This window comes from Erythranthe guttata, chromosome 12 (genome assembly GCF_056151865.1).
Source record: "Erythranthe guttata isolate IM_541 chromosome 12, IM_541, whole genome shotgun sequence".
In the NCBI taxonomy this organism is placed as follows: Eukaryota; Viridiplantae; Streptophyta; class Magnoliopsida; order Lamiales; family Phrymaceae; genus Erythranthe; species Erythranthe guttata.
In genome coordinates this window covers 2,965,529-2,979,415 of record NC_142544.1, presented here as the reverse complement: position 1 = coordinate 2,979,415, position 13,887 = coordinate 2,965,529, and the positions used below count along the sequence as shown (strand labels likewise).

The 13,887-nt window shown below is 34.5% G+C and overlaps 2 protein-coding genes across 4 annotated transcripts; one reads left to right on the top strand and one right to left on the bottom strand.

The window, feature by feature from the left end:
• Positions 1–306: 306 nt before the first annotated feature.
• Positions 307–6,195, bottom strand: LOC105961293 (T-complex protein 1 subunit zeta 1). Its single transcript, XM_012985529.2, has 16 exons — positions 6,060–6,195; positions 5,795–5,951; positions 5,601–5,664; positions 4,803–4,938; positions 3,762–3,913; positions 3,620–3,667; positions 3,390–3,482; positions 3,030–3,136; positions 2,822–2,936; positions 2,643–2,729; positions 2,004–2,208; positions 1,755–1,849; positions 1,277–1,345; positions 1,019–1,126; positions 808–926; positions 307–586 (listed from the first exon to the last, which is right to left on the bottom strand). Exons 2-16 carry the CDS (start codon positions 5,926–5,928, stop codon positions 511–513), a joined length of 1,608 nt encoding a protein of 535 aa, XP_012840983.1. The 5' UTR covers positions 5,929–5,951; positions 6,060–6,195; the 3' UTR covers positions 307–510.
• Positions 6,196–7,135: 940 nt separating this feature from the next.
• LOC105961295 (Flavodoxin family protein) lies at positions 7,136–13,595 on the top strand. Of its 3 annotated transcripts, none has more exons than XM_012985530.2 (13): positions 7,136–7,238; positions 8,176–8,336; positions 8,488–8,565; positions 8,664–8,768; positions 9,232–9,323; positions 9,854–10,038; positions 10,620–10,714; positions 10,852–10,926; positions 11,039–11,149; positions 11,272–11,397; positions 11,538–11,657; positions 11,995–12,211; positions 12,838–13,595. In XM_012985530.2, the coding sequence occupies exons 2-13, from the start codon at positions 8,181–8,183 to the stop codon at positions 13,368–13,370; spliced, it is 1,893 nt and encodes a 630-aa protein (XP_012840984.2). In that variant the 5' UTR covers positions 7,136–7,238; positions 8,176–8,180; the 3' UTR covers positions 13,371–13,595. The 3 variants fall into 3 exon arrangements, with proteins under 3 accessions (XP_012840984.2, XP_088682880.1, XP_088682881.1); XM_088826754.1 differs by having other exon boundaries at positions 7,159–7,238; positions 8,173–8,336; XM_088826755.1 differs by lacking the exons at positions 7,136–7,238; positions 8,176–8,336; positions 8,488–8,565; ... (3 more) ...; positions 10,620–10,714; positions 10,852–10,926 and having other exon boundaries at positions 11,039–11,153.
• Positions 13,596–13,887: the final 292 nt, after the last annotated feature.

Below are 13,887 nucleotides of genomic sequence, written 5' to 3'. Positions count from 1 at the left end.
AATAACAATTTAAACATATTTTCTGGTTTAAAACCTATAAAGGAATTTCAATTCTTGAAATGCTGAAAATATGATTTTATTTATTTATTTTAATTTACGTTTTGTAATATTTTCGACATCTCTCCATCAAAAGTAAACAATATTGCCACGAGTTATATACAATAATGAAAAAAAGCGAAAAAAATCGGAGCAAATAATCAACAGAGTACTCAACAATGAAATGACCGAATAAAATTCATTTCGAAATAGTCATAAATAGATAAGCAAAAATTTGTTGAAATTTGGAATCAAACAACTGAGCCAGGATTCGAGACACAACTAGATTGATAATACAGATCGAATATATATTCAGTCACAAATTCTAACTACCGAATATTTCCTTAATCAAAATTTGCAGGGCGCAATAATAACAAAGCAAAATCAAATCACCAAAATTACAGTTTTTTTCTTTTTCGAAAACCACGAAATAAAAACTACGAGCGCAAGTGCAAAAGTGAAGGATTGACGAAACTAGGTGGGTTTCCTCATGTTACGACCAGCACGAATAACTTCGTCCACAAGTAGAAGCTGAGACGCAATCACAGGGCTGCAATATGACAAGAGGTTAAACAAACGAGCACAAAATAATTCCCAAAAATAAATTGAAATTTGAAGTTTGATTTTACAAACACGGCGTAAAGTTTGACTTTTTTTTTTTTTTAAATGTTATTTGTAAACACCTCGACTTTTTTTTAAAATAAGCAATTATTCAAGTGCAGAATTATGCATATATTAGCAAATGTGAAAAGCATTGAACTTTAGACATACCCCGAGTTTATGATCTGACGCTTGACTGAGTAGTTGTCGAATATACCCTCCATTCGAGGGTCAATAGGCTCGCCAGTGTTTATATTGAGTCCAACCACATTTCCCTTGTCGTGTTCTCCCTGTAAAGAACAAATTAATCTTACACGACATGCTAATTATAATGAAATTCTATTGAATGATTTTTTTTATATAAATGAAAGATTTAGATTACCGTGAGTTCGATAATGGCATCCTGAGTGTCGAGGCCTGAATTTTCAGCAAGGATCTTTGGAATCGCGAGCAGTGCATCCGCAAAGGCTTCCACACCAAGTTGAGCACGCTATTCAAAGTTTGCCAACGTCATAATCAAAACCAAATAAAATTACCAACTGCTTATAATACCCCTATTCTTAAATAACTGCATATTTAAGAAGTTCCGAGAAAAAAAAAATTTGTAGATTCACATAGGCAGATAAACACAATGACATACCCCTTTTACTGTTTTCTTCACTTCATTAACCAGGTATTGTCTGGCTGCCACCTCAAAAGCCCCTGCACCCTGTTATATGCACAAGAACGACTCGCTTAGAGAAAAAAACAGAATATCAAGCCAATAGTTGTATCCTTAAGGCCTCGTTTGGTTGGGGAGATTAGCCATGATTAATTAAATAATAGGACTTTGTTTGATGTTTGGTACTCCCTGCCGGGTAGACCCGTAAATATTATGTTATCATGGCTTATCTTGCCTTTCAGGCATGTTTTTTTATTGGATCATTGAAGGTCCAAAAATATAATTGGGTTTCATTATATTTATTTAATCTTATCTTGGCAACCAAACGAGGCCTTAAAGATCTTCAATATCATGGTTTCAGACATTGGTTGTTCTCATTTTTCAACAGTAAATATTGATTTAAAACAACTAAAAAGATGATATAAGAACAAGGAACTCGATAAATGTGGTAACTTACCAGTACAACAGATTCATCTTCAATAGTATTTTTCACTGCCCTCAAACCATCACGAATAGCATCCTTAATCTGAGCAATTGTGTGATCATTGGGTCCTGCACAAAGATTGCATTAGTGCAAACACAATCAACAGAACCAAGCATCCAACACCAGATTAGAATACACAATCAAGAGAGTACCACTAGCCAACAGGTATAATTGTATGGAGATGGAAAATTTTACGACAGTCAGATGAGCTACTAAAAGTACCTTTAATAAGGATTGTACACGAGTGGGGATTCTTTACATTCTCCACAAACGTATACTTCTCTTCTCCAAGTACATGCTCATAGACCAATCCAGCCCAACCAAGGCACTCGGGGGTTAGGTCATCAACAGAATTTACTGCCTCTCCACCACAAGCCAAAACCAATCTCTCCATGTTTCTCCTCTTTGCCCTTCGAAGGGCAATTATCTAAAATTATCACCAAAATCAAAGTGCAACAGTAGAAAATTTAAGTGAGATACTAATATCATGAAACAACACATAATCGTAAATCCGTCAATGCCAAATAACATAAAAAATCTAAGAGTCGGATAAAACACAGAATCTGGGAAAAAAGATTATTAATAAAACCATGTTTCATTTATCTAAATAGTGAGAATGGAGAAAATAAATTGTAACTACAACCAGATAGTTTTTCCACTGTATTAAAGCTGACCCATACCATGTCACTTCCACCAGCATAACCGTATTTATGGTGAACTGATACTTAAAAGAATACCAGAAAGGAATGAAAGAGATGTCTAAGATAAATTCCGTTGACTAGATGAAGTCTTAACGACTGACAACGAACACGATGTCTATAGTAATAACTATATGATTAAAAGTAAAAAGTAGTAACTTACGCCTGCTCGAGCAAGAATATCCAGTGATGGAGGATCAATTCCTTTCTGATTAATGATAACGAAATTGTCCTCATTACCAGCACAGACCTGGAAATAAAACCAAGGATCGTTATCGATGAGAAAACACGTTTATGATGGCATGCCCATTAAAATGGTCAATTGCACCCTCAGACTTATACCTTGTCCTTCAAATCAATAATCTTCTGGATTCTTTCATCAACAGATCGTCTTTCTGCGGCAACCATAGATTCTCTTTGTTCGGCACTTGAGTAAAAAAATCCTGCATTTATTTCACTGTCCAAAAGAATGTCAGTCCTACAACTCTTGATAGCGAAGAAACCACAGCAATATAACACAAGATAGTAGAACAAATTCAAAAATCATTACCTCTTTTCATACTCTAGGGATACGTTACAAGTCAAGATGTGACAATTCTCTGCTCGACGTTTCATATCAGGATGCCTTGAACCATGGTCAAGAACAAGACCCTCAATCTACAACAGCAGCAAGACATGAGAATACACACATCAACCACAGGCATAAACTCATATTATCAGGCACAATGATGCCAAATACAGACATGATCAAGCAGGTAAATTTTCAAAGTAAATGCCCATATCGGACTAAATGCAACATTTGATGACCACTGATGAGTAAGTGAGTAAAAGCGAAAGCAAACATAAGGACTCCATTTCACAAAAAAATAGAAAAATCTAGAACAACACAGAAGTTATCAAGCTGACGTACCAGACGAGTGTCTACATCAAACTTGTGGCGCATGTGCATTATCTCAACCATAAAAAGATCAATAGGTTCCTCAGGCTTGCGGATGCAGAGCACCTAGAGCATCCCAAGAAAGATGATTAGAAATAAAGGTAATTACCAATTTACATCTGATAAAAGAATTTGTATCTATACTAAGCTAATTCATACATATAAAAGGTGGAAGAAATTTAATGTTAAATGAAAGCACTTACACCATTTACAACAATTTCAGTTAGTTGATCTGCCAGTGCCTCGTATAGCTGAATATGAACAAACATGAATTTAACATTTAAGAAAACAATTAAGATGATATAATTATGTAATGTAATTCAGAAATATAGTGGCTGAAAAAACCTTTGTCCTTAAGGTTGTTCTTGCCACCATCTTCAATATCTCTTTATCAGGTTCATCTCCCATCACTACAAGGGTCTTGAATTTTTCAAGAAACACGAGTGTTGCTCTTTTAGCTATTTCAAATCCATCTACTAGAACTCGTGGATGCATTCCTGCAATAGGAATTATTACGTTTTAATGCTACCAAACTCAAGACACATGTAACTGCAGCTATTTCAACCATATCTTGGTATCTAAAAAAAAAACCATATCTTGACATATCACACTTCTACAAGCCAAAACATAGTAATACAAGTGTCAAACAACCAATTTTTTCCTTGGAAAGATACTGATAACCAGGAGAAATGAGCATCACACACCCACATAAAGACAGACAACCATAAAAAAGGAGGAATGCAACTAATCAAATAGAACACCCTCATAGACTATAAACCGGCCTCGCACGCTTTAGAATTCTTTGTACTTCCTTAAAAAAATTAGAAAGTATTTTTTTCATTTCCTTGATCTATACAAACACTGGGATATAGTTGTGAGGTAGGGTAATGTGATCTTCTAGCATAATTTAGGAGCAATGCCCAGAAAAAAACTGTAAGGAAAACATATCCATCGATAACGGGATGACTAAAATCTGTTTTCCCTTACTTGTAATGGAGTTACTCTACAGAGATAACATGGCATTTACAATTATTCTTCGAATCTGAGCACCATTTATGCAAGATCTACAGATTTTCTGATACTAGTAAATATGATCAGACAACTTTATCACCTGCCTTATGTAAGATGTAATATTTGCTGATATTTTATTTAGCATGCAAATGAAAGAGTTTAGTAGTCGACATCGTTCATGTGAAGGACCAACCCCGAAGTATTCGAAGAAATTTCGAACCAAATCGAAATCATTTCAGTTGGTTTTTGGTATAGGATATAAGAGTGGATATTTTACTGAATGGTATTGGTATTCAGTACCGCTTTTTACAGAATAAACACCCCATGCAACACTTCACTAACGTGGACCATTTAAGGAAAGTATAGCTTGCTTACCTTCATCTATGTAACGCTCCGATTGCTTCATGAGCTCACCAATAAAAATGACTGTAGAAGTAGTACCATCTCCACTTGTATCATCTTGAGCAACAGCAGTACGAGCAATCATTATTGCTGTTGGACTTTGAATTTGCTGTCATCGTTCATAAAAATTGTGTTGTGAGAGAAATGTCACATTTGAAGGTAAACAATTGTGTTTGAGTAGCAATTAAAACTAAACTCAACAATCATTTAAATGATAGACAGATTGGCAGAACCAAATCAAAATACACCTCCTGCAAAAAGATTTCCTCTTGCAGTTTATTTTTGAGTGACTTACGAGTCCTAGTTACATCATTGTTTTGAATCAAGGCATCAATTTGAGTACATAAAAAGCTAAAGATTTCTTTGGCACTATCCAAGTCTTTTCTAACTCTCTAACCTTACTACTAAAAGAAAATACTATAACGTACAATCACTAAGAGGTTCAAGAAATAATATTAATGCTATAAAATATATCCTCTAATCAGGTTTCATAAAAATCACAACCATTTTTGCCAATATCTTGGAACACTCACTATGCACTAAACATTTACGATTCTTTTTTTTTTTTGGCTAAACAAACAAATCCCAATACCATATGCTGTATGTATACATTTCCAGTGCCAAAACTCAGAACAGCAATAATAAGATAATAGCAAAACATCAACCAGAGATAAATCAGAAGTAACCATTTTCACTAAGCAACAATTTTGGAGGAAAATAAAAAGTACCCAAAAAAAAAAAAGAGTGCGCAAAAACGAAAGAGAAACACACCATCTCTTTCAGAAGTATGTTCCCATCCTTTGTGAGTTTAATATCACCAGCTCCACCAACAAGCCTACCAGTACCAAAATCAAGGGTTACCAACATAAATCCACAAATTAAAAAAAAAAATATTATATATATATAATAAACATATAAATAGAAGAACAGTGAATAAGGTGAAAAATCAAAAGAAATGAAATTACATTTTAATAGTTCCCTTAGGGCCGAGATTAGTTTTGAGCACATCCTGGAGACCCTTTGCAGCGTTGATGTTCATGTGAAGTGCGTGAGACTTGTTCAGCACCTCCGCGTTCGGATTCAACACCTTTATCGACATACTTGCGCACTGAAATCAGATCTCTGCAGCCGAATCGAAAATGAGTAAATGAAAAATTACTTCGAAAATGAGAGATTTACACGGAAATACTTGCGTAGTATGAATCGAGTAAGATGAGAAGAGTAGCGTACCGAAAAGCCAGAGCTAGATCCGAGGTTCGTAAAGTTTGAAAGACGAGTGAGAGAAAGAGAGAGAGTGTGGAGTGGGGGGAAGAGGGTTTTTGTTTAGGGTTTTCTTGCGATACGACGTCGTTTTGCTGTAAATTAGATCATTTTGCGCTTATGCCCCCCTACAGTATTTGGAATTCTCTAAATTTACCCAACTTGGGCAATATACAAGGGTAAATTACGACGACCCCCTCAGGTAAATTAAATTACGAAAAACTCCTATTGTTTGGGTAATTACAGCCAGTCACTCAATATGAAGCTTCTTGCTTATCCACACCCTTATGATGTGAGATTCCACAAAATCCTCTAGGTTACGTGGAATGTTCTCTGGTTTGTACTCGTTTTGTGCAAATATGCAGTTTCTGACGCACAACAATCTGATATTTACAAGACAAAAAACGCATCTTATAATCATCTTATTTCAAAATGTGGAGCTCCAATAGGGTAAAATGACTATAAATTGGAGAATACTGCACATAATCCATAATTTAGAAGATTCACTAAATTTGACACTATAAGGGTGGACGAGTAAGAAAATTCACAGTTGAGAGGTGGTTGTAATTACCTAGACATGAGGGGTCTTTTCGTAATTTGACATTTTCTGAGCGGTGCCCCTACACCCGTGAGGTATGCTAAAATAATAACTTTAAGGTCCCTGTGCTATCGGCAGTTATAATCACCACCCTAAAACATTGTTAGAAACTCTAACGGGATGATGCATTTTACACGTGATTCCAATAGAGTTGTAACGGACATAGAGTTAGGGGTGATTTAAGAAATGTTGGGGGAGCCATGTCATCCCTTAACTTTATGTTGTCTCCACCAATAACTACAAATAATAGTCCGTTAGAACTCTATTAGAATAACGTATCCAATGCATTATCCCATTAGAGCTTCTAAGTATGTTTCGGGTGAGTGTAATTGTCGGTACTACATGAACCTTAAAATTAGTTTAGCATACCTCAGAGGCGTGGGTGTAATTTACCCTAATTATTGAACATTCTACCAGTTAAATGGGCCCAGCCCACGAGTAGAAGAACACTTATATGCAGTTTATAACGTTGTGGGAGAATTAATTAGAAGCGAGGATTTAACAGCGCGCTTCTTTTTTAACAACGAAAGGAGGAAAGCAAGTTTGTTCAGGTATGAATTTCCGTCCAATTTTTTTCTGGATTTTTTTATGTTTATTATTTCCTAAATTGAAGTGCGAAAATTTGAATTAGAACCTGAGATTTTCGTCCGAAGGAGAAATTTCTTGCGACTGAGGCATCAGTTGTTGTAGGATTTCATTAGATTTGACGAAATTGGTGTCAAAGTAATACAAATTTCTTGTTTGGAATCCACAGTTACCACCAATGAACTTGATGAACTGTCGTCGAAGACCATCAGTTCAAATTAATTTGTTCTTTGTTTGATGGATTTTACCTTGTTTTGTTGCTATTTTCATGAAGATGAAGGATTGGCGTTGTAGTTTTTCGCTGATGTTATTTTGATTATTGGAGTCTTAGATTTTTCACATGATAACCGTGTTCGGGGTAAAAATTGGACTTTTGATTAGTTTTTCCTAATTTACAATTATTTTCGTCAATGTTTTACTTCGAAATCGAACAAAATTAGAGAAAGTATTTGAGGTATAAAAATAATCTTTGATTTTATTTTCCTCATTTCAAAATCCACGATCCAATTAGAGCCTCAACGGTGTACCGTTTTGGTAAATTGGGAATTTTCTCGTGGGCTTACCATATGAGTGTAGATACAAGATATGACTCTGTGTGTGTGTGTGTGTGTGTCTTGTTTACCGTCAGTAAGAAGAAGGAGACGATTCTTATTATTGAATATATCATAACCATTACTAGAAAGTTATATTATATGTCGGTGGTTTGTTCACACCGACATATAAGAACTTATTTTCTTAGGAAATGAACAGCACTTGTTTTATTTCGAAAAAACTGATCAAAGAATCATGTTGTACTTCTCATAAAACTATGTTTAATCTCTATATTTTGGATTAATCCGTATTCATATCATGTTCATGCATTATGCAAAGATTTTCTAACCGATGACATATTAATTGCAGCAGAAAATATGGGCTCCATGGAGGATGGAGTTGATAAGAAGCTGCTCATATTGTATGCTTCGCAAACAGGTAATGCAATGGATGCTGCCGAGCGGCTCGTCAGAGAAGCCGAGCGCCGTGGCTGCCCATCTGTCTGTCTCCTCTCCGTCGATGAATTTCAACCCGTGTGTTCCCACTCTCTCTCATTTTTACACTAAATCCGACGTTTATAAATTGTAATATTTGAGAAGAGATCATAAAATAGTCATTTTCTGGAATTATTTTCTTTTTGGAACTTATAATCTGATAGCATCTATATAATATTTTTATATTCAGAGCGACTTGCCAAATAAGGAGGCAGTGATCTTTGTGGTGTCAACCACGGGTCAAGGAGACAACCCGGATTCTATGAAGGTTATATACGATTTGAAATAATAGAATCAAATGTTCATGGAGCTATTTAATTCACCTTCGTAGTTTTGTAATTTATGTATTGGTTCATATATTTACAGGGATTTTGGAGATTCCTATTGCAAAAGAACTTGACGAGAGAGTGGCTTAAAGGAGTTCACTATGCTGTGTTTGGATTGGGTGATTCGGGCTACCAAAAATACAATGTAAGGGTGGATTGGGGTTGGTATTAGTTTTTAATAACTTAAAATTTTGCTAAATCCTCTGTGTATTATTTTTTCATTATATTATGTTTGTTGTATAAATAATTAAATAATGATTGTATATTGCTATTCTCTTGATACAATAGGTCGGGTCTTACACTGTTAGTTTGTTAACGCCAATCTACCATTACATATGTTTTGCACCTATCTCTTTAGTTACGTATACATTACTTTTTTCAGTTCATGAAATCTCATTAAATCGAGGGTGTTGTCATATGATAGCTAAATTTAGTATCGCATTTTCTTTGATCTCATAATTTCTGCGATTAAGTTTTCATACGATAGCTGTAACTAGAGGCTTAATCTTGCAATTCCCTCATCATAGTAAATTCCATCACGATAAAATTGATGACCTTTGCATCTTCAAAATTTTATCCTACAATTTTTTTCATTTTTCTGTTTGCAGTTTGTGGCAAAGAAGTTGGACAAACGGCTGTCAGATCTTGGTGCAGACGCAATTGTAGAAAGAGGCCTGGGAGATGACCAGCACCCTTCAGGGTAAACTTTTAACTCTTGGCCATATTACGTGATTTCTCATGATTTTTTAATAAATTTTAATCGTTATATTTTTGGCTTACCTACATCAAATATGTTGTACTTTCTATCGGTTTCTTTTACTATCAAAGTAAATCAACTTAGGTAATGAGTGCAGTACCCAGATGTGGTTTGATCAATAACCGCAAAACATCTGTGCATAGGAAAGTGTGGAAGAAAGTAATAAATAGAAGAAAAAAATACGCAGGACTTTTGCGTTAAGCAATCTCTATTTGATGGAAATAGTCACATTAAATGATATTCAATCTTAGCATGAAACTTTGTAAAAATACCATGGAAAGCCATCTATCTTACGAGTAGAAAACCATCTGTTCACACTGTTTTTAATTTCCATATGGTATGTACTCCTATGAAGATGCCTTTTTAATCAGTCCTAAACGCTTACGATCATCGTTTTATTTATCTGTAAAATTATTTGATTGTATTAGTTGACCAAATTAAATGTTTGGCCAATGCTTATAATTCATTGACAGGTATGAAGGGGCTCTAGATCCTTGGATGTCTGCCTTGTGGAATATGCTGTACGAAAAGAATCACAATTTACTTCCAAACGGCCCAAATTTTGTGGCTCCCGATGCAACTTTAATAGATCAACCTAAAATACAGATTATATATCATGATGCTGAAGAAGCGGTACCACCACTTTCAACCTCCACAGGTCGATTATTTACTAAACCTATTATTCTTAGAATTTAAAATCAGGATCTCTCTTTTCTTGCGTTTTAACATTTCCAGTGGATTTATTCTTTGTATTAACTTTACATTTTTCAGACACTAATGAGATGCAAATGATTTTTTTCGAGGAATTTAAGATTAGGAGAAAATTCATAATTGTAAAATGACGAGTGAGAAAACCATCACATGTCTCTTATCTGTAGTCATTGGACACACAATGAAGCAAGCAATCTAAGAAATGAGAAAAAAGTTTCATCGTTCATTTTCTTTTACTGTACTCCAATTTGTCGCACAACTATTTTGTCTGTACTTTGTGATCAGTCGGGCTAAGAAATACGAATCAATTGCATTGTTTCTCCTTTGTCGGCTTGCGTTTGGACCTCATTTTGATTTAGTAGAACCAAGTGACTGCGATTTTGGTTCTGTATTTTCTTTATGCTTTTTAATGCTGAAGTGTTTCCTATTTTTTAAATGCATTGCATTTATTCTTGATTCATGCATAACTGTTTCCTTGGTTCTTTGCTTTCCAGCTTTAACCATTCAAATCTGAATTTGGTGTTACAGATTTGAAATATCTAGAGATGCAAATTGAGAGGGCTCGATCAATGACTCCCGGAAAATTGTCCGGCAAGAACAGGCCTGATTGCCTCCTGAAAATGGTAGGCAATATATTTGATTTTATTTATTTTTAATTCAAAAAGATTATAGTATGATGTGTACCCCTACACCGGACATATTTTATTTAAATTTCCATATTTGTGATCATTTTAGATTTTTTTTCTTCTCTTTTATGTAGACCAAGAATCATCTATTAAGTACACCGGACAATGGGAAGGATGTACGTCACTTTGAGTTTGAAGCTGTTTCATCTGTAAGTCAGACTAAACATTCTGAAACCGAGTGTTTATGAAGTTACTGATTTCAAAATTAATGTAAAATTTCTTAATCTATCATTGATTGTCAATTAAAATTTTCTTTTGCAGTCGATAGATTATGAAGTGGGTGATGTTCTTGAAGTTCTTCCAGGCCAAAGTTCAGCTGCACTCGATGCTTTCATACAACGTTGTGATTTGAACCCTGAATCATACATAACTGTAGGTAGTTCTCTAATTTAACTTCCTTATGTTATTTCTCCTTTTAATCTCGTGTTTAGTTTTTTTTTTTTTTTTATATTGAATTGTTTGTTCACAATTGTTCCGTTGAATATTGTTTTCAGGTTCAGCCTAGAGATAAAGAGAGTCGTGGTTTTCTTGTTCATACATTGTTCCCCGTGAAATTGAAATCCTTTGTTGAGCTAACAATGGATGTTTCATCTGCTTCCCCTAGACGCTATTTTTTCGAGGTACTATTGAATATAGATATTAATTGCTGCCAAATATTTTTGCTTTATTCATTTAGCTGTTATGCTGTATATTATTTGGCCAATCATTAATTATGGGTATTAATTACAATTTTATTCATCTTGGATAAAATTTTATTCAGGTCATGAGTTTCTTTGCCAGTGCTGAACATGAAAAAGAAAGGCTTCAATATTTTGCCTCCCCCGAAGGAAGAGACGATCTGTACCAATACAACCAAAAGGAACGAAGGACAGTGTTGGAGGTGATTATATATATATATATATATATATATATATATATATATATATATATATATATATATATATATATATATATATATATATATATATATATATATTATATATTATTATTTTCTGTGCCAGCTCGATTTTAGAATTATAGATATTTTTATTGGACTTAAATGTAAATTCAAGATCCCACAATTCACACAATGGTTATATTGGATCAATTTTTTTCATGCAACCATATATATATATATATATATATATATACATATATATGTATGTATATTTATATTCTTTATAAAAAAGTAAGAAAATGACTCGTAAAAAATTGCCTCATTCGTTTCATTTGTATAGGTACTGGAGGATTTTCCCTCTGTAAGTATGCCCTTCGAATGGCTTGTACAGCTGGTCCCACCACTAAAAACAAGGGCCTTTTCGATATCTTCTTCTCATTTAGTACATCCAAACGAAGTGCACTTAACTGTAAGCGTTGTCTCGTGGACTACTCCTTACAAGAGAAAACGGTCAGGTCTTTGCTCCTCGTGGCTCGCCAGTCTTGATCCTCAGCAAAGTAAGTTTTCTCGATTATTAATTATATGATATTTATACCCCTTAATTTAGGGGTGTAAATTGGAACATAAATTCCGAATTCCATCGATTCTGATACGAAAATTCTGAATTTTGGAACAATATTTTTCAATTCCGAAAGTTCTATTTTTTCAATTTTTTTTAACGGAATTGGAATGCATATTATATCCCGATTTCCGATTTGATTTTGATTTCCGAAAAATCAGATCTTTTTTCCAGAAAATTACAATTATAATATCGAAATTGGACTTTCTAAATTCTGCCTATCCCGATCCAAAAAATTCCAGTTTCCGAAATACTGATCTCCAATTTCTTTTTTAACGGAATTAAAACATGTTTGATTTCAATTTTCGATCCGATTTTAATTCCCGAAGATTCCGACTTGTTTCCAAAAATTACATTTAAAATATCAAAATTGGAATTTCCGAATTCTGTCGATTCGGATCCAAAAAATCTGATTATGGAACAAGTTTTTCATTCCAGTTTTATTTTGGAACGGAATCGGAATTAGTTTTCAACTTCCAATAGAAAATGGAAATTTTCCCTAACTCTAATTTAGAGTTTTTATTTTTATTTTCTTAATTTTAACAATCAAAACCTTCAAAACAGGAGTGTATATACCAGCATGGTTCAGTAAAGGCTCTCTTCCTCCACCACCTCCATCACTTCCTCTCATTCTCGTGGGACCCGGAACCGGTTGTGCACCTTTTCGTGGATTTGTGGAAGAAAGATCTTTGCAGATTGAAAAAAACATTCAAACCGCACCGATTCTTTTCTTCTTCGGCTGTAGAAACGAAAAGGAAGACTTTTTGTACCGTGATTTTTGGCTGTCACATTCAGACAAGAACGGTGTACTGTCTGAAGAGAAAGGCGGAGGATTCAATGTTGCCTTTTCAAGAAACCAGACGAAGAAAGTTTACGTACAGCACAAAATGAAAGAGCAAAGTGTGAAGATATGGAGTTTGCTAAATCGAGGTGCTGCTGTATATATCGCTGGCTCTGCGAATAAAATGCCGGCGGATGTGTTTTCGGCTTTTGAGGAAATTGTTTCGGCGGAAAGCGGTGTTGGGAGAGAAGATGCTTCTAGATGGATTAGGACATTGGAGAAGGCTGGGAAATACCATGTTGAGGCTTGGTCTTGAATCTTGATAGTCCTTACAAATTATTTGCATTGGATGTTGTCTTGAAATAAATGGTTTGATGTTTTTAAGTGATCTGTGGGAGAATATTATTTTTTTATTTAATTTTTTTACTTATAAATGTAGGAGATATTCTTTAGGGGTCTGCATCCCTAGTGAGAAAACTTATTAGATGTTATATCTGAATTAAAAAAAACCATTTGTTTCACACATTTGGTAAAATTCTCACGATACTACCTTTACGTTGAACTATATCGGCGATAATAACATAGGAGTGATTTGGAAAACCAAAATCAAATCCCACCAATTTCGCCAGTAGAATTATCTTCTGCTTTCAACTTTCCAATTTTCACAATTGACGGATGCAATTTTTTTTTTCATCTTCGATTTGCTTTTTTTCACCGCGACTAAAAAAACCCCAGCGACAATATATATCAAAGAGAAGAAAGACTCTACCTTCACCGCTTGTTATTGCTACAAATGGTTACGGCCAACCAACATAACAAGTGAATTTCTTTTA